A 21381-nucleotide genomic window follows, 5' to 3' on the forward strand; every position below is an offset into this window, starting at 1 on the left:
TTCATCTAAACAGTGTTATGTGGCTGAAGATGTTGATAATATACGAAACATGTACCACTTTTGACCATTAAAAGTTGTCTTAAGCAATCATTGTATCGACTAGGTGGAAAATAAATAAATACTTAATTGTGAATCTATTGAAGTGCGATACGGACCATGAAGCTGATTTTATGTAAGTTCTTGATAGTCGAAAACTATCAGAAGCACTGACGTAAATATCTCAGAGAGTCCTTCCTTGTTGAAGTGTCTGAGTTCATTAACGTAAGTTCAATGACTGAAGAGTTCCTACTTAGCGAAACTAAGTCGATAATGGGAGCTTGCATTAGCTAGGGAATGATAGTGGCATATAATAGTAAGACTGGGCATGGACAGCGGAATAGGCAAGAGGAGCGGTGACCCGAGGTGAGACCTCTTACTGCCAGAAATTCAGTCCACCTGGCCTAAGCACATTTTCAAGAGGAGTAGCCTCCGGTGTTCGACGTAGGGTGTATTCTGGAGCTGGACACCGGGGTCAGTGGGCGTCTGGACAGGCTAGGAGCTCCTTTATATAGCACACACGACGTTCCAGGCACGCGCACTGAGGGCTGCGCGTCGAGGCTCGAAGAATAACACACTGGCACGCGTGTAGCTGGCTGGCGGATCGAGAAGGGAGCGACGGACATACAACACCCTCCCCTCCTAAATACGCCGGTACGGCGTGAAACGGCGGCGGCGCTGGCAGCTGCGATGCTGGGCCGGAGCTGCTGATGTCTCTGTATTGTCCGGAGCTGGGCCTGTGCGGAGTGGCGCTGCCTCGTCCTGAAAGGAACCCATGGTTATTAAATGGTCTAAAGCTCGTTCAGCAATAGATTTATCTGGCTTAGCAATAGCATCAATAGCTGGACATGGGTGGTAGCGCAGACGTATCTGGTCTTGATGGCGGCAGATACGTTTCTCCGTAGTCTGTATCTCGTAGAGACGATGACCCAACGATCTGCAGATGACTCCAGGTATCCAGAGTGGGTTGGACTTGAATGTCCTGGTGTAGACCTTGTCGTTGACTGAGAACTTCGGTGGGGAGGTCTGGGGCTGGGCCGGAAGAGGCTGCAACAGAGAAAGTAAAGTTCTGTGAGGTCGTCCATGGAGCTTCTGTGCCGGAGTGATATTATCAGTGCCGGGCAGAGTTCTGTAGTTGCTTAAGAGTTGGAGCAATGCTTGGTCTTTCAGTTAAGCCTGAAGAGACAGCTTTTTTCATACTTCTCTTAAATGTTTGTACAAAGCGTTCAGCTTCACCATTAGATCGAGGGTGAAAAGGCGGTGCTAGGATATGAAGAATGCCATTATATGTACAAAAGTTCTTAAAAGCAGTAGCTGTAAATTGAGGTCCGTTGTCTGAAATGAGTACTTGAGGTAAACCTTCTGTAGTAAATATTTTCTGAAGAGCACGAATGGTAGCTTCGGTCGTAGTAGTTGAATGCATATCCACTACATATGGAAAGTGCGATAGTGAATCGATGACTATTAACCACATGGAACTGAGGAAAGGACCTGCGAAATCGATGTGAACTCGTTCTCGTGGAGTAGTAGCAGGAGGCCATGAAGCTAGATCAGAAGACGGGGCGTTCTGATTCATTTGACATTGTTCACAATGACGGATGAGTTTTTCGATGGCGGCATCAATACCCGGCCAGTAGCAGTGTTGACGTGCTAGTTGCTTTGTTCTGGATATACCCCAATGGCTTTGGTGTAATAATTCGAGAACTTGTTTCTGTAGGCTAAGTGGGATAACCACTCGGAAGATGGTGCCTGTTTTTAGGAGTACGACTCCAGCACGAGTCGTGAGACGATGCTGCAGACGATGATAAGGTGCAAGGTGGGCAGGAAGCTTGCTCTGAAGAGGCCAACCGTTGCGGATGTAAGTACGCACAGTAGCAAGTGTACTGTCCCTATCCGTAGCTTTAGCTATGCAGGTAGCATCAATAGGAAAACTGGATACAGTATCTTCAAGTTCTATGTCCAACTGAAGACATTCAGATTCCTGAGAATCGAAGGCAGTATCAGGACCAACTGGTAAGCGTGAGAGGGCATCAGCATTACAATGCTGGGATGTGGCTCGATAGACAATCTGATAGGAATAATCAGAAAGGAACATGGACCATCTTTGAAGCTTGAGGAGGGAATTCTCAGGGATCTTATTACCAGGGTGGAATAAGTGTACGAGAGGCTTATGATCAGTAATGATCAGGAAATGGTTGCCATAGAGATATTCATTGAAACGGCGAATACCAAAGATGATGGCTAAAGCTTCTTTCTCTATCTGTGAGTATCGACGTTGATGGTCATTAAGTGTTTTCGAAGCGAATGCGATGGGGCGTTCCTGACCATGACGATCCTTCTGGGAGAGAACGGCACCGACACTGTAGTCTGAAGCGTCAGTAGCTAGCGTGATGAGCTTGTCGGGCTGAAAATGAGCGAGTTGTATAGCTTGAATTAAGGCGTTGTTGATGGTTTTCCATGCCAGTTGGCATTGCGGAGTCCACTGAAATTTAACACCTTTTTTACGTAGAGCGTTTAATGGAGCTGCCACTGTAGCGAAGCGGGGAATGAACTTATTATAGTAGTTCGCTTTGCCTATGAAGGACTGGAGCTGCTTGAGGTTCTGAGGTGCCGGCATGTTTACGATAGCTGAGACATTCTGTGCACTAGGGCGAATTCCAGTCTTATCAAGTATATGTCCTAGGTAGTGAACTTGAGGCTGAAAGAATGTACATTTAGCGAGATTCGCTCGTAGGCCATTGTCTTTCAATTTCTGGAGAAGGAGGCGTAGATTGGTTAGATGTTCGTGATGATCTTTTCCAGTAACAATAATATCATCCAGGTAGTTAGCACAACCGGGAATGGAGGCGGTGAGTTGAGCTAAATAGCGCTGAAAAATAGCCGCTGAGGATGAAACACCGAATGGGAGCCGCTGGAGCTGGAGCAGTCCGAGAGGAGTGTTGAGTGTTGGAAATTTCTTAGATTCTTCGTCTAAAAGTAGCTGGAGATATGCTTCTTTAAGATCAACTCGAGAGAAGAATTGTCCACCAGAGAGACGACGGAATAAGTCTTCTGGACGTGGAATAGGAAAGATATCTGTGTCGATGTGTGCGTTGACGGTAGATCGAAAATCTCCACAAAGTCGAACATTACCATCAGGTTTCTTGATGACCACTAGTGGAGTAGCCCATTGACTAGAAGTAACTGGTACCACAATTCCAGTTTGTATCCATCTGTCTAATTCTTTCGTGACCTGGTCTTGAAGTGCTAGGGGTACTGGACGTGCTTTGAGGAAGCGAGGCTTAGCTCCGGATTTCAGCTGTATGTGAGCTGTATAGTCTTTTGCTGTTCCGAGCTGAGAGTCGAAGACTTCAGGAAACTGCTCTAGGAGAGCGGTAACGTCAGAAGTAGGATGCAATGTAGATACGATGTTAATGTTGTCATGTATCTGGAAACCAAATAAGTTAAATAGATCCATGCCCATAATGTTGGAGGCAGTGTAGTTGTTAACTACGAGAAGAGGAATGGCCTTCTGAATTCCTTTATAACTAGCCTGAAGCTTGATTTGACCTTTAATGTCAATTTTCCTTTTGTTAAATGTCACGAGCTGGATGTCAGCTGGAGAGCATGCAGGTGAACCTAAGTCATGGTATGTAGCCAGGTTAATAATAGAGACAGGTGATCCAGTGTCTAATTGAAAATCGACAGATCGATCGGAGAATGAGAGAGGAACGATGATCTTGTGAGAATTCCTGGTAGGAAGAATAAGATTGATCTGATCAACTTCCATGTCTTGGCGGGGCTGTATATGCTTCCGGCGTGCTGCAGGAGTCTTAGCAGGGCGGAGCGAACTCTGACATACAGTCTGAATGTGTCCAAGTTTATTACATCGTTCACAAGTGGCTTTGAAAAAACGACAGTCACGACGTTCATGATGCTTGAAACAGCCTCGGCAGGAAGGCAGGAGTTTCGAGTTGCTTGTAGAATTGGGCTTCCTTGTAAAATTACGAGAGGGACCCGTGCGAGAATGCTTGGTAGAGAGCGCCTTGTCTGCGCGGTTCACTTTAGCAGAGGCTTTGTGGGCCCGAGGCGAGACTTCGTGTGGAGAAGCTATGGCTGCGGCAGTCTTGGTAGTAAGCTCATAAACCGTAGCAATACGCTGGACGTCTTCTAAAGAAGGGTTACTCTTCTTGACAGCGTCAAAACGTATTTTGTCCTCAGGAGTATGTAAAATTACCATGTCCCGAATGAGAGAATCAGTGTAGGGTGAACCACAACCGTCCTTGGAGCATATGAACTGGCAGGGTTTAGCTAGACCACGCAATTCAGTTATCCATTCAGTATGTGTCTGATGGGGTTGCTTTCTGCTCTGAAAAAATTTATAGCGAGCAGCCACTATGTGAGGAGCTTTGGCATAGTGTTCAGTGAGACGGGCCAAGAGCTGTGCGAATGGTACCTCAGAGAGGTTTTCTTCTGGACTTAATTTACGTAGTCATTCACACGTAGCATTGCCAACCGAACTAAGAAATAGTGCTCGGCGGCGTTGATCATCTGTAACAGAATGGCAGATGAAATGCTGTTGTAAGCGGGCTAAATAAACTGACCATTCTTCCTTAGCCGGATCAAAAGCAGAGAACGGAGGAATAGCTGATGGCTGTGTAGAGACAGAAATAGCTTGCATAGCCTGAATTAAGGCTGTCTGTTGTTGTTGTTGCATAAACTGTTGTTGTTGCTGCTGTAAGGCCTGGAATACTGTAGCGAGTTGCTCAGCTGTAGCCATTGCGAGATGCATGCAATAAAGAGCAAGTATAGCTGTGTGTCAGAACTGGTTGTATGCGAGACCTTGACTGGTATAGCGGGGAGTGAGAGAGAGAGCAAGCAAACACGCTGGAGCGTGCCACACAGGTGGAGCGCACAACAGAGAGCTGTGGAATGTCGGCTGACGTTCCGGAGTGTGAAGAAGTGTAATAGCTTCACTTGAGAAAAGCGAACTGCTGTGATAGGTCGTACGGGCGCCAATGTGGAATGATGATAGTTACGTAGTATAATGTCACTGTGCCCATGAGTGGACAATATCCCGCAAGAGTTTGTTGGTCTGTTGCAAATGAGTTGATAACCGAATGGACACAGGCTTGCACTTTGTTTCGACCGAGTGGGCGACACACTGAGCACTGATTGACTTCGTCGCCAATGTATAAGTGTCTGAGGGCACAGAGTTTGCTGTATCTCGGTGTGAATGAGTGGATGGCGGGGCCTATAAAGTTCGTGCTGTGTCTCGTCACCACTGAGTGTCGATTGGCGCAGATGAATTGCAAGTTTGTTATCCCGTCGCCCCAGAGTTGGCGACTGGGGCCGATGAAGTGTAGGGTGTTTTTTTTTTTTTTTTTTTACCTCGTCGCCACAGAGTTGTGTTGTAAACAAGGTTGGGTTTACAAAAAGCACAACTTCTTTATTTGCTTCACATGTAAAATTACAATATTTACACTAACAAAACTGAAAGTTATCTCGAAGCAAATTGAACTATGAATTTGGAGAAAGTCTGTCTTTGTACACTATATACACGTTGGAGTATTCACGTTCACTACTATTTCGGAAAGATAGTCTTTGTGACATGAAAAGTTCTTGATAGTCGAAAACTATCAGAAGCACTGACGTAAATATCTCAGAGAGTCCTTCCTTGTTGAAGTGTCTGAGTTCATTAACGTAAGTTCAATGACTGAAGAGTTCCTACTTAGCGAAACTAAGTCGATAATGGGAGCTTGCATTAGCTAGGGAATGATAGTGGCATATAATGGTAAGACTGGGCATGGACAGCGGAATAGGCAAGAGGAGCGGTGACCCGAGGTGAGACCTCTTACTGCCAGAAATTCAGTCCACCTGGCCGAAGCACATTTTCAAGAGGAGTAGCCTCCGTGCTCGACGTAGGGTGTATTCTGGAGCTGGACACCGGGGTCAGTGGGCGTCTGGACAGGCTAGGAGCTCCTTTATATAGCACACACGACGTTCCAGGCACGCGCACTGAGGGCTGCGCGTCGAGGCTCGAAGAATAACACACTGGCACGCGTGTAGCTGGCTGGCGGATCGAGAAGGGAGCGACGGACATACAACAGTTTGCATCATTGGCATTCTTTCATAATTCTGCAACCAGCTGATTTTCTCCTGCTATTTTATAGTTCTTGATCACTTCCTCATATGTTGGTGGTATAACCTTTTCTAGTGGTGTTTTGTTTTTTGGTTTGGGATCAAACTCCAGATATTCTCTTGGGTCTTCGCTGTTGAGTAATTTTTTGAAGTAGACTGCCAAGATATTTGCATTGTCTTGGTTGTTATGTGCCATTTTCCCATTTTCATTTCTCAGCATAAGTGTTGGTGGAGTGTAATTAGACTGATACTGTTTAAACGTCTTGTAATAATCCCTTGTTTTATGTTGCTTGAATGATTCATCTATTGTTCTGAGCATTTCATTCTGATGATTCCTTTTAATTCTTCAAATTTCTTTAGCTGCTTGTCTTCTAGCATTAGTTAGTTCTGTTCTGGATTTGTCAGTTTTTCTTTGTTGATCATTTAACCATGCTTTGTGTCTTGTTTGAATTGCCTTCTCGCACTCATCATTCCACCAGACATGTTTCTTCCTCCTTTTAATGGGAGCAAGTTCTTCAGCTACCGATTTCAATTTATTAATATCACCTATAAGTCATCACTTAGTTGCGTTTTAGATCTCTCCAAGTATACTTCATTATTCATTAAATAAGTGGGGTCATAATTTCTCTTCCTGTTGGATTCGGCAGGCTTACGTTTTCTCTTTGGTGTCAACTTGATTTTTATTTGGGATATGTAATGATCTGAATCAGTGTCTAGTCCACGGAGAACTCTGACATTGTAAATTTCCTTATGATAATTTTTATCCATTGCAACATGATCAATTTGGAATTCTCCCAATTTTATGTTAGGACATTCCATGTCATAAATTTCTGTGGTTGCCTCTTAAATCTGGTAGTTCCCAAAATAAATCCATGGTCTGTACAAAGTTCAATTAACCTTTGACAATTCTTGTTTGTTAATTTATGAACTGACCATTTTCCTACTACCGGGCGGTATCGCCTTTGTCGTCCTATTTTTGCGTTAAAATCTCCCAGCAAGATTTTAACCTGTGTATCAGCGATGTTTGAGATCATGTGATCAAGTTCCTCCCAAAATTTGTCCACTTCTTCTCTATCCTTTCTGTTTTTATCATTTGTTGGTGCGTGTACATTTATCAAGGTGTAGGTTTTGTTTTCTACTTTAATTGTTAAGGTTGCTGTACTCGCCGTGCTTGAGGAGAAGTCTTCTATTGAGTCTATTATACTATTATGAACCAGAAATCCCACTCCGAGTTGAGGGACGTTCTTCATTAACCTTTTCCCTGGGGGTCCTTTATAGAGACGATATCCTCCCGATTCAACAATATTAACTCCCGTAATTCACCCCTTAGTACTCATGACGACAATAGCTACAAGGATTCGATTCTCATACAAAAGCAAATGCATGCTCTCGAAAAGAAAATCAATGATAATCTCATAATCATGAAAGCAGATAAAGGTAATACTACCGTCATATTGGACAAAAACTAGTATGTAAGCTAAACAAATTTTTTATAAAGATAGCACATTCTCTACAGTAAAGAAGAACCCTACCCCGAGAATCCAACATCAACTTAAGCAGACCCTCAAGAATACTTCATGTCTATTCACAGAGCAAGAAAAAACTAAAACTGAAAAACTAAACTTAATTAATTAATTAATTAATATGAACCCAGGTATACCCACCGCCAAAGCCCTCCCCATTCGCCCAATCATCAACTATAGACCAAGTCCGTTATATAAAGCATCACAATTCATTAAAAAAATTTTGAGAAGGAACTATCATTTTTTGTCTAACAAATCCGTCAAAAACACTAAAGAATTCATCAATAAATTACAATCATTCGATATTGTAAACATGTATTGTAGCATACAAATCTCCAAGGTATACCCCATCATTCAAAACAATTTAAGCAAATACAGCGATCTAAGTATATTAGAAATACAGGATTTCATGTCTATGCTTAAATTAGTTATAAGCAACAATTATTTCACTTTTGATAATGTTTATCAACAAGAAGGATTGGCTATGGGATTCTTTTCTGGGCAAGACATGTAGATGACACCATAGTAATTATGGATGAGAGCATCAGAGACGCTGCTACCACCCTCATTGACCGGCATATAAAATTCACGCTTGAATCCAAAATTGAATGAAAAATTAATTTGTTTGTCTTAACTCTTACCAGGCACCCAAGCTACTTAAGATATAAGATTTTCAGAAAACTCACCCAAACAGTCACTACAATCTGTCAAGATTCCTCACAGCTCCAAATTCACAAACGAGCAGCGGTCAACAGCGTGGTGTACCGAGCCTGCAAAGTTCCAATGTCTAAAAGAGATCACAGTATAGTGCCAACAGTTTCTTTATTGAAAAAATAATAAATATAAATATCGCCCCTGTACCACTTTGAAAAAAGAAAAACAAAACAACTCCTCCCTTTCTATTTTTTTGTTCAACGAACAAATTTACAAAGTCCCCAACATCTTTAAAAAGCACAATATGAACGCACAAGTCTTACATAATGCCACATCCATAAACAAGTTCAGTAGTTTTTCAAAATCAGGAGTATACAGGATCATTTGCAACAGTTGTAATTCTTCTTATGTCAGACAAACCGGGAGGAATTTTAAAATAAGGTACTCGGAACACGTCAATGCCCTGAAATAAATAAATTTTCAGCTCTAGGACAGCATATGCAAGACTATAAGCACAAATTCACTGACATAAAAGAAGATATGGAAATTCTCAAAGTCATCAACAAAGGACCCCTCCTTACTGAAAGCTGCTTTACACATATAGATCATTATTTTAACCCGAATCATAATCTTACTGACATTTCAGAAAAGCCAAATATTTTATTTGACCTTCTAATTCCCATTTTTAGAAATGTCAAACCAACAAGTCATAATTCAGTTTTTCATAATATTCACAGTACCTTTCCTCAGCAGCCATATCGTTTCCGACATCCTTCGGCCCCGCCTTAATTCCCCCTTCCCCTCCACCCCGCCCCTTGCCCTGCCTCTCTCTCCGCGCCCCAGTCCTTCCTTTTCCTTTGAATCTCACAACCGTTAGTATGAGACCACACAACAATACACCATGCACCACATGCCACAGTGAGAGGTAAGTTCATATAACCTGTGCCATTTGACTAACACGCTCTCTCTCCTTCTACTCATTAATTTTATCTATCATTTATTTAGGTTAACTTCATGGCCACTGCAATGAATTGCGAATTCATACCAGCCGCAAATTAAGAATGTGTCAGTTTTAACCATATCCTCATGTGCCGTCCTGACAATGTCCAACAGCATTTCAGCATGATTTTAACAAGCACTACAGAAAAGTTTCATTTTATTCACGTTGATCGATGTGGAAACACCGTCCAGCAGTTCTGCGTCAGCTGATGGTTATTTACAGTGGCATTGAGTGGCTTGCATTCACTCTAAATTTGGTGATCGATGATCTGACTACAGAATCAACATTTACCAGTTCCCATTTTGCAGTTGAAATTGTAATGATTAGCAGTGATGGGACTAACAATTCTATGAACATCAATACAAGAAAGTCTGGATGATGAGCTTACTCCAGATGCTAAGAATTTAGAGTCTAATTTACTTTTCAGATTTTACACTTACTTCATCCCAGATTTTAACGGTAATTGTATGTTTGTACATTAGTTTTCATGTAAGTTGTGTGTTTTTACATTTGTTTAGATATTAGATCTATTGCATTAAGGCTGAAGATGGCCAGCCAAAGCTGAAACTAGTCCCTAGTTTAGTAATGTCATTCAATAATTTTGCATAATATAGTATTGAAAAAGATGAACCATACAACATTAATTTAATAATTATTATTGTGACTTCAAATGTATAACTTTTTGGCCCCAGAACATATCGAAATATGGAGGCAATTTCAATGACGATCCAGACCTTCGTTTCGGAGTAATTGTTGGCTAAACGCTAAGTCGTATCACAAAACAGAAAGCACAATCGTCTTTCAATTTCGAGAGATCTACAACTTTGGTCCTATGACATTATCTATTTTCGCACTATTTATTTCTCAATAATTAAGTTAATTTTGTTGTACTTTTACACGTATATATTATCTTTGGCACACTTATAGTAAAGATAGAATCATCAAATTCGGTGCGCACATTTACACGACCAGTGGTCATATGTTAGCCACATTGTGTGATTCCAGCTGCTGCATAAGTATCCAAAAAATAAAGTATTGTGAGAAAACTGTACCCATATTTCACTCGATTTAATGTTTCTAACTCAATCTGACCCATAAATATAGGAGATCCAAGAAAATATCACACTAAAAGAGGTGTCTGATGGGGGAATCTGTGACCTACCATTTAAAAGGAGTAAATCTCAAAATGAAGGTCTGCACTTATAAACGTGCCCATGCTTATCTATATAAATAAAGGTGTAGGGGTCCACTGTCTGTAATTCAGGTTGTTTTGCCAATTTTTCATACATTTATCCGACTTAGATCAGCTCAAATTAGTAGTTTTTAACTTTTGTGTGTGTCTGTCTGTGACGTTTTTCAAATATGTAAGTGGTTTCCTGTGGCCTCAATTCGAATAACTAATGCGTTTCTGATGAAGTAGTAGAGAGGGCAGCACTGTCTGATATAAACACGGAAGATCGTTCTTTTTGCGAGACGAGGAGTATTATCTCTTTAAAGGGGATCTTTGCTGTGATTATGAGAGATTAATTAACAATGGAGCCCACACAGAGCAGAGCTGCATTGCTATCTTATAAATGGATGTTTAATATATTCAAACTGAGCTCATGCTTATATGCATCATAATACTTCGATTATCCATATTGGAGGTACGTTAATTCTTGTTTCTTTGTAGTGTAGCTATCAATTGTTGATCTTAATCTTTTGTGTACCATGAGCAATACACCCACCTCTGCTCTAGTATCTCTGTCAACCCCAATGTAAAACTGTAAATAATTTACTGCCTCTTTTGATCCCTGAAGCTTTCTTTTTGTTTCTGAAATTGCTGCAATTAAGTTTGTTTTTTTGCAAGTATGTCATCCAGCTGGTCATCTTTGTGTGAGATAACCTTGTACATTCCAGGTAGCACATCTAAAAATATTTTTATTCTTCCAATCTTTGTCCATTTCGTTGTCCTTTTCTTTGCCTAGTTTGTCATCTTTATCATCCGTCCAGTTTTTCTTTCTCTTGCAAAACTTAAAAGCAACCAAATGTCCTTCCGACGGGTTGCTAGCCGGAAGGAAGTAAGACCATTGATTGGGGTGCAAACTCTCAGCCCATGGACTGGCTGTGGTACAGAATTTGCTCTGTACTTGATGTAACGATTATTATTTATTATTATTTATTATTATTATTATTATTATTATTATTATTATTATTATTATTATTATTATTATTATTATTATAATATATATATATATAATTCGCTGGGGCCATCAAGGACCACGTTAAGTCTTGTTGCATTTGACACTGAACTTGGCCTTCTTTAGAGCCCAAATTTCCCTCATTCTTTGTGAGTGGGCCTGCTTACGCTCCTCTGTCCAAGGGGCACCGTGTCTTCTCTTCGGTTGCTCGTCTCGGTTTAGCCCGTTCGTCAATATTTTCTTGCGGAAGCGATCTCTGTTAAGGGCGTCTTCAGCTGAGATATGTAGCATTTTGCAGGTCTTCTTTGGTATTTCTAAACCAGGGAGTTGTGGTTTTGGGGTTTGAATCAAAAAAGTGAAAGATTTCTTTAGATAACTTTCTTCCGTCCATTCTTTTCAGATGACCGTAAAATTGTGCCTGTCTTTTTCTGATTGTGTCGGTAATTTTCTCTATTTTGCTGTAGACTTCCTTGTTGGATCTCTTTTGATGGATTCCATTTCTGTACTTCGATCCCAAGATTCCTCTCACAATTTTGCGCTCTCTTTTCTCCAGTTCTTCAAGGAGTCCTTTGTTGGCATTTAGAGACAGGGTTTCGGCTGCATATAGAACTACTGGCTTCAGAACTGTTTCATAGTGACGTATCTTGGTGTTTTGGGAAAGGCATTTTTTGTTGTAGATTGTGCGGGATGTTTGGTAGGCTATTTCCAGTTTGCGTACTCGCTCCTGAAGTGCTTCTTTGTCCAGTCCAGTTTTCATGATGATCTCACCCAGGTATTTGAATTTGTCTACTCGGGTGATGTCCCTGTATTTTGTATGGAGTTTTGGTGGAGCCTCTTTGATGTTAGTCATTACTTCTGTTTTCTCAAACGATATCTGCAAACCAGTTAGTTCGGCAATTTCCTTTAAAATTTCAACTTGAGCTCTAGCGGTTTCTATGTCGTTCGAGAGGACAGCAACATCATTGGCAAATGCTAAGCAGTCTGTTGCGATCCCCTTGGATTTGGTTCCTATTCTCAATGGACTGTAGTTGGTTTCCTGTAATCTCACCCGCCAGGTTCTGATGATCTTTTCAAGAACACAGTTGAAGAGTATCGGGGATAGCCCATCACCTTGTCGGACTCCTGTTTTGATGTCAAAGGAATGCGAGAGACATCCGTGGAACTTCACCTTGGATTTTGTATCGGTCAGGGTGGCTCTAATTAATGCCAGCAGTTGCAAATCAACTCCAAATTCATTTAAGATGTTTAGCAGGACTTCCCGGTCGATGGAGTCGTACGCTTTCTTAAAGTCCACAAAGACAGACACATACTGCTTGGACTTTAGTGTACAATATCTGATGATCGTTTTGAGATTTTGGATCTGTTCAGCTGTTGAGCGACCTTTTCTGAACCCTCCTTGGTATTCACCTATTTGATGTTCGACTTGTACTTCCAAACGCTCCAGGATGGCAAGTGATAGAATTTTGTAAGTCACTGGTAGCAAAGATATTCCTCTGTAGTTGTTGATTCCTCTGTAGTTGTTGATTCCTGTGTAGTTGTTGATGTTCTTCATGCTGCCTTTTTTGTGTAATGGATGGATCAAAGCTATTTTCCAATCTTCGGGTAGGGTCTCCTTGTTCCAAATTTCAAGTGATTCTTCTGGGGCATATTTCCATAGTTCTGCTACTACGGAGTCTTCCCCCGGAGCTTTGTTATTTTTGAGACGGGCAGTGTGGCGCTTGATTTCATCTCTGTCGGGTGGTCTGGAATCTGGGTACCTGAGTAAGGGTTCCTTGGTCTCAATGGCGCTTTGCGGTTTAGAGCAATTAAGTAAATTCTTGAAGTAATCTGCCAGAATGCTGCAATTTTCTTCATTTGACATCGCCAGTGTGCCGTCCGTTCGCTCAAAGCATAGAGATGGTGGTTTATAGCCAGTGAGTTTGCGTTTGAAGGCTCTGTAGTACTCTCTGCTTTCATTCTTCCTAAAGTTTTGTTCTATCTTTTCAATGAGAGATTTTTCGTATTTACGTTTCTCAGTTCTGAACACCCTAGCTGCTTGGGCACATTGGGTTTTGTAGGTTTCCCAATCATTTTCTGATTTCGTAGAGTTGTACTGTTTCCACGCATTGAGTCTTTCTTGGAGGACTGATTCGCAGGTACTATTCCACCAGGCATGCTTTTTGCTTCTCTTGATTTCTGCAACGTCTTTGGCGGCCTCAACAAGGAGACTTTTAGCGTTGTTAAAGTCAGTCATTTGGTCTAGCCTTCTCCTGGAACTCCTCGACCCTTTGCCGAAGTTTATCATTGTCGAAGCGTGTGATCTGTTTGGTTGTCTTCCTTGTGTTTGCGGGAATTGGTTTGAATTTGATAAGAGACATATAATGATCTGAGGCCACATTGATGCCTTTCTTTACCTTGACATTCATAATCTCAGGGCTGTTTCTCCTGGAGATCGCAACATGATCAATTTGGAACTCTCCGAGAGCTTGGACGGGAGAACGCCAAGTCATTTGCTTTCTGGGTAGATGACGAAAGTGGGTCGACATGACCTGCAGGTTGTGATTTTCACAAATGGTCACCAGTCTTTTGCCGTTGGGATTGGTTCTTTTGTGAGCAGGGTAATTTTCTATAACTTTCTTGTACTTCTGCTCACGACCTAGTTGGGCATTGAAGTCACCCAAAAGAACGTGGTGTTTGGGGATTTTGTTCAATTTTTCATCCAGTAGGTCCCAGAAATTATCAACTTCGTCTGGATCAGACTTGTTCTTATCGTTTGTAGGAGCATGTTCGTTAATTAGGGCGAAGGTTTTGTTCGCGCATTTAATTGTGAGTATAGACAATCTGTCATTCACAGGTTCGAAATTTGCAACCAATTTAAGGATCTTGGTTCTAACAGCAAACACGGTTCCAAGCATCACAGCTCCATTGAGGATTCCTCTTTGCGCTTTGCTCTCGAAAAATCGGTAGCCTTCAGATTAAAAAATCTCTTCATCTGGGTACCTTGTTTCCTGTTAGGGCCACTATGGATATCTGATTTTCGTGAAGAGCTTTGGTGAGGGTTTTCAGCTTGCCAGTTTGTGTAAGTGAATTTATGTTGAAAGTTGCTAGAAAGGTTTTAGATTTTGGCCTTAGTTTTTGACTCTTCGGGGTACACCGAGACGCTCTGACTCGTCTCTTGCATGATGTTGAGTCTCTCCCAGAATCCGAACGAGACTCGTGCGCCGTGGCGTTCACGACGAGGGATTTATCCGAAGATTTACCCCCTGGGGTATGTTTCTTGAAATGTTGTGCCATCATGCTTTTTGACTTGACTTTGCTTTGGACGGGTACCCATCCTTTTACAACTAGGGTTGTTAGCCCTAGAGGTTGCCTCAAGATGTTTTCTGGCTTCTGGTCATTTACCAGTCTTCGCCGTAACCCTGGCAAGGGATCAGTTTTTTTTTTCACAGTGGTATTTTATTTCCCTACTACCCTCTGACTTTGCTGGCGGCAGAGCCAGCGAGCTTCCCCAATTCCAATGGGACGCGCCCGATGGAGGTAACTGGTAAATCCCCACACGGGTATTACTATTATTATTATTATTATTATTATTATTATTATTATTATTATTATTATTATTATTATTATTATTATTATTATTATTATTCACGTAGTTATGTACGGACGTTTGGCCAGGCAACGTACTTGGGAGTTGGAGTGGAAGTCGTTAATCACAAAGTTTATACAAGGAGTAATTTTAGTACCACCTACTCAGTACAAATTTATTCCACTATAGTGTGGTTAAATACACATGGAAATTATCAGAAATTTGAAGTACATGTTTCGCCCACTATTTATTGGGCATCATCAGCTTCAATTAATCTTAAAACACACATGGTCTGAGGAGTCATAATAACTTACGTAAAAAATATTGATGAATATTTACAAGTGTTAATACTGTGGAACTTCAAACAGACTAACACTGCAGATACATTTGGACATACATTACATCTTGAGAATAAATTGACAACATTGTTTACTACGGACATCCACGTCTACAAGAGGCATTTTCTATTACACAAATTTGTCGTCAAGCCTACCTTGTTTTATTCGATGTTTTAGCAGTGTTTTACGGCAAATTCTTCGATGTTTTGCAGCACTTCACGACATACCACTATTTTAATCCAACTTTCCAAGACGTCATAAGCTACACTGCCTTCAATTCAACTACTTCTTTCCATCCTTATTTTAAATATTGGCCTCAAATATGAACTTTTACTGCATCTGTTAACCGTTTTGTTCTTATCCTGTTGACGCCTTATTTTTAATATTCTGTTTTCCTAATGTAATATATATTGCTTAAGCTTCTCATCAAGAAGATCCATTTCAGTGTCAGACATGGACTACTTTTTAAAAACAATATATGACTGTTACTTTTAGATGAACACATCATTTTTTCAAAGTGATTTTAGTATAAGTTCTGTTTTAATACCAATGTTTTTACTGTATACATTTTGCATCCACAATATTAACACTTGTAAATATTCATCAGTATTTTTTTTACGTAAGTTATTATGACTCCTTAGACCATGTGTGTTTTAACACGTTGAGTGCCGAGCCGATTGTAGCACACTATTCCACTGGTGCCAGGCAAGTTTTTGAATTGCATTCCGCTGGTGCCAAAGCAATTGTGCGCGTTGTAGTCTGTTTATATAATCTTGGGATGCATTTATATGATGTACTAAGGAAATTTTATCTCACCATACCATGGTCATGTGTGACGCCATATGGTGTCACATCAAGTTTTTAGGAAAGATAAAATATAGCGTGACGCCATATGGTGTCACAGAATTTTTTGACATGGAATGTGCAATACGAATTTCAAATACGGGATATTTATTTGCTAATTCAAATTAGCGCAATATTTATGAAAACCTAGTAAAATGCAAAGCAAGTACTCATATTACATTACATATTGTTGTGAACAGTTTTCTGATAACTCTAAAACAATGAAAATATGCGTCTCGGCACGCCGGAGTTCTTGTTACTCGTAATTTTTCAAACCTTATTGGCATCGTTGTTCAAACATTGTCCTTTCTACACTTGTTTCATGTGCTGTTTTCATATTTACGTTTCGCACATCTGATCGGGAAGTTAGGGGGAACGCGCTAACTATACGCTACCTGGCTGCTAGCGCAGCTCGACGCAGCCCGGTTGGTTCACGTCCGCTGCTTCGCTCCTCCCTACCTCTCCGCCACACCCCGATACTCCCGCGGCACTTCTGATTTTATGACTATTTATTTGTTCAATTTTGGCGTTTAAACTTGCGCTGGGTACATGCAGTTTTCACCTTAGCATTCTACTGCCTCCCACGAATATTCCTACCAAATTTCAACCGAATCCGAGTGTAACACATGTATGTGTTCCCTCGTAAGATTATTACCAATATCTTCCATTTCTTATATTTTTGCACAACTATATAAACTGAGTGATGATACGTACGTAAATGAGGAATAAACAATGCCTGGCGCGCTTTCACCTGTGACAATGACCACTGGCCATTCAGTGGCTTCGGAAGAATACTGTGGCGCCACATGGTGGCATAGAGTAATAATACATAGCTGGAATAGACCCTGAAGTTCGCCCTTCACGTAGTACCAATTTTACGCGCATAGATGTCACAGATGATTATCTATGCTGCATCGCCTGAAACTCAACTGTGCCACCATATGGCATCATGCCAACTCTGATTTCAGGAACGGTGTGCTGCCATATGGCGTCACGCATCTCAGATTTGAAGACCACCGTGACGCCATATGGCGGCACGTGGCACCCAACGTGTTAAGATTAATTGAAGCTGATGATGCCCAAGAAATAGTGGGCGAAACATGTACTTCAAATTTCTGATAATTTCAATGTGTATTTAACCACACTATAGCGGAATAAATTTGTATTGAATAGGTGGTACTAAAATTACTCCTTGTATAAACTTTGTGATCAGTTATTTTTCAATACGGAATAATGACGAGAATAATGGTTTGTAATGGAAGTCGTTAGCCGAGTGATGAATTCGTGTTGTGTTGGTAATTGGTTGACATGCTACTGTTCTTCTTTATAGAAGTGTTTGGTGGTTTATTAATGTGTATATAAATAAAACAGTTACACAATTGACAGCGTCGTTGTAGTTATGACAAGATCCGTATTTTTTAATGCAACCTCAGTGGTCCCTCTTCTGTACAATCACTACCTCATATTATCACTTAGAATCGTTTGTAAGATTATTATGAACAAGAGACTGAAGGATGATTCTACCTTATAGATTTTTAAAAAGTGTATTTTTAAGTATAGCAAGAACAAGTGCAGAGAGTTCAAATCAGTGTTGTTTCTGATCTTGGTGGATATAAGTGACTGATGAAGCATGTCCTGCAAATAATTTTGACGTTGATGCCATTTAATCACTAACATGAGGAAATTGTGTATTGAAAAGGTGGAAACATCCAGTCTTTATTTGAAGCAACTACACGGTGCTGAACTTGTGTTGACACAACCCTTGCTTTATGCTTCTTCATTGTTGTAGCCTAGTACTTCGACACACCTTTGAATGCTTTCAACATTATTATCCGCTTGTCTTACTACGGAACACTGTCCGTGCTGTTGCGCCAGCTTTTGTTGGGTAAAGACCAAAATTATCACCAGAGATCTTTTACATTCAGTCATCACAACAGACAGTGTTAGATGGACATTTTTCCCACCACTTAAAAGTTTTACAATAGAAGGCCTGTTCAAAAAATTACTGAATTCTGAAAATAGCATGCAAATGCCAAGTCCTAGCGGTTTCCTTCACCACTAGCACATTTTTGAAACAATTAGCAGCTATTAGTTACTGAGCTTCAAACTGGGGAAAATGTTAAGAGACGTAGCAAATGATGAGCAGGTTGGTGTCCGGCAGATTTTCTTTCTTTCCCCAAACTGAAATGTACCCTGAGGAGACAACCCCCAGATTTCTGCTTTCTTTAGTGGAGGAGGGGACAAACCGGTAACTTATTTTGAGAGTTCAGTTATTGTTCGAACAGGCCTCGTTATCCTGTAACAGCCACCAAAAGCTTATCTGTTAAAAGTTGGTCTTTGGTGTGTTTTACTTTTCCTGTGTAATAGTATGCTGTGTTTCTTGTTGCAGCTTCTTGAGCAACTGCTGGCTAACGTTATAGAGAGTGAGGCCATGACAGACAAACAGAAGGAGCTGATTCTCGACAAATTGGCGGTGAGTTGTTTTAGTAGAGCTGATCAAACAAGGCAAAAGATGTGGCGAGTACTTTTAAATGTCCTGTTCCTTTCCAATAGGTACATAGACCCGTTGGTTTTATCTCCTTCCATGTTTTTCGTGTTTTTCTGGTCTGTTACTGCTTGTAATTATTTCTGTATGTTTCATTTTCCTGTGTTTTATCCAGGTTTCTCCTTATCCTAACTTGCTACATCAAGATTGACTGTCTGATGAAGCTTGGAAGCGGAAATGAAGTGTCCTTGTCTCCTAGCTCCCTCTACTCATATTGACCTGACCTGACTTGTCAGTTGTTTATTCCTTTCTCAAGCTGGACATGATGCACTTGCTCAGACATGGTGATAGCTTTGGTAGCGCAAGGCTATTCTAGTTTTCTAGGGCCCAAGTTATAAACACGTTCAATGCGGATCACACGCTGGGCGCGTGACGCTACTTTATAAGCAGGCGGAGCACGCGCTCAGCGCGTCATGGGACGGTTGCTAGGAAACGTAAATCACAGGTTTCCCGCATGGTAAGAAAGGCTCTAATTGTCATCCCGCACATCGTGTAATTCGAGTCTACTAGCAGATTCATCCATAGCCATTTTTGCTCATGCGTATTCCGTTTCCCGCGTTTTTCCTCTCCAGAGTTGTCGTCATTCATTTATGGGATCTTTGAGCAGCAAGAGCACCTCAATGCGAGCTAAGATACTGCAATTTCTGTTTATTAATTCTTCAGGAGAATTACGAGTGGTTCCGCTTTTGGAATAAATTCCACTACTGCAATATGTTCAGTAAAAGAACTGAACTTGTAATTGTCGTTTATTCTTGCATCATATATGTGTATAACACGAAAGAACTTCTAATTGTTATTTATTCCTCATCACATTTATAAGTAACTTGAAATAACGTGCAGTAATCATTTTTGACTGCGTCGTGATGCTTATGTTATCATTTTATTTATACTTTTTTCTGATGGCCGACAATGTGGTTCCTTCAACATCACGAGACCCACCCAATTAGCCAAAGTATTTAATTTTTGTTTTTCAAGTTCTGTAATAGAGAAGTGTAAATATGAATATATTTATGTCTGTAACATACTTTATGCATTTGTTTGCTATCTGCGGTAAATAATGCACAGTAATCTACCAACGTGCATGGCGCATGATCCGTCTGGTGACCAGTATTACTTCTCGATGTCAACCACCGTGCGGTCACGCACCAGGTGCGTGAGTGGGATAAGTCCACGAGTTCGATAGAACTCGACCTACCAATGTACAAAACTTTGATAATTACAACTTTTAAGGAGTCCCACACAAATATTTTGCTCAGGTTGGCGGGTATGTCGCGCTCTGCTAATACGCAGTGAATGTGTTAAACAGAATGGGTAAAGTGTGTTTCTGCAGATCACCACGATTGTGATAATTGTGTTCTTTGCAACTGGTGATGTTTTGCTGTCAAATTACAAATATTTGTCTTGTACGCTGCAAGTGATGGTTTTGTTTAAGGAAAAGGAAGTGATTTAAGGATGCAAAGGAGAGGGAAGAGCTATTGAAGTCTCCCTGGGCCTTACGAAAGCATGAGTATTTTCTGTATGTTAGAACAAATGTGCTAATGGATCTGTGTGTGTGTCAACAGCTGTGCAGCTGGCGAATCTCGGACGGAGCCAGCGAGTACATCGAGCTTCTTGACTTGTGTTGCACCATGATGGTCGTCTTCCAGATGTGATGAGCCTCTGTGTCTTTGTTTATTGATAGTGTCAATAAAGATAATGCCAGCACGTCAACAGTGTGCTAGATTTCTTCCTTTCTCTGCACAGGCTGATTGCTATTTATTATTGTGTGATATGAACCTGTGTTCTATTCTCAATACTTAACATTACAGTGATTTGCAACTTGTTTGTGAAACGCATTTCTCATCAGGTCATTTCGTTGGAATGCTAAAATAAAATAAACTCTACTCTTTGCATTACTAATAGTCATAACTTTGGTGCAGTTTGTAACAATTGTGTTTGTATTACATACATAATTTTTAATTTTCTCCTTAAAAATGTAGCCTTTACTGGTCAATTGTTGGTCAGCCCCATCATTGTACATATTTTGCTCCAGCTGATCTAGATTTTCTGTATGACAAAATTGTGCATTGCTGTGCTCTAATGTGATTTCCGACAAAGGAGTAGCGTTTCTGAAAGGACATTCTCGAGGGTCCACCTTTTCAATACATTGTATGTTTTTTATTAATTTACATAAATAATATTACTTTATTACTGTGTCTTCAGCGGGACATGTTTACCTATTTTTTAGGCATCTTCAGCTGCTGTTCCCAATATCTAAGATCGAAATTGCTAGGATCCTAGTCTTTGTTCACGATAAAATGCTTAAAATAAGAGGCTGACATGAATTGCTCTGTCTAAAAAGTTGTGCTTATACATACTATACATCTTATAAAAACATCCTTGACAATGATTGTTACACCTTAAAAAAAAAAAATTCAATTATATACTAGTTCAATCAAGTGTTACTTATGACGTCACCGGGCGAGTTGGCCGTGCGCGTAGAGGCGCGCGGCTGTGAGCTTGCATCCGGGAGATAGTAGGTTCGAATCCCACTATCGGCAGCCCTGAAGATGGTTTTCCGTGGTTTCCCATTTTCAC

The 21381-nt window shown here is 40.8% G+C and overlaps 1 protein-coding gene across 3 annotated transcripts in view; it reads left to right on the plus strand.

Moving 5' to 3' along the window:
- Positions 1–21005, plus strand: part of LOC136885266 (replication factor C subunit 4) — a 45250-nt gene extending 24245 nt beyond the window's left edge. For all 3 annotated transcript variants that reach the window (XM_067157754.2, XM_067157753.2, XM_067157755.2), the window contains 2 exons: positions 18649–18732; positions 20367–21005. In XM_067157754.2, coding sequence (XP_067013855.1) covers positions 18649–18732; positions 20367–20456 — 174 coding nt within the window. In that variant the 3' untranslated portion in view covers positions 20457–21005. The remainder of the gene's footprint in view (positions 1–18648; positions 18733–20366) is intronic.
- Positions 21006–21381: the final 376 nt, after the last annotated feature.

Source organism: Anabrus simplex, chromosome 14 (assembly GCF_040414725.1).
Source record: "Anabrus simplex isolate iqAnaSimp1 chromosome 14, ASM4041472v1, whole genome shotgun sequence".
Classification (NCBI taxonomy): Eukaryota; Metazoa; Arthropoda; class Insecta; order Orthoptera; family Tettigoniidae; genus Anabrus; species Anabrus simplex.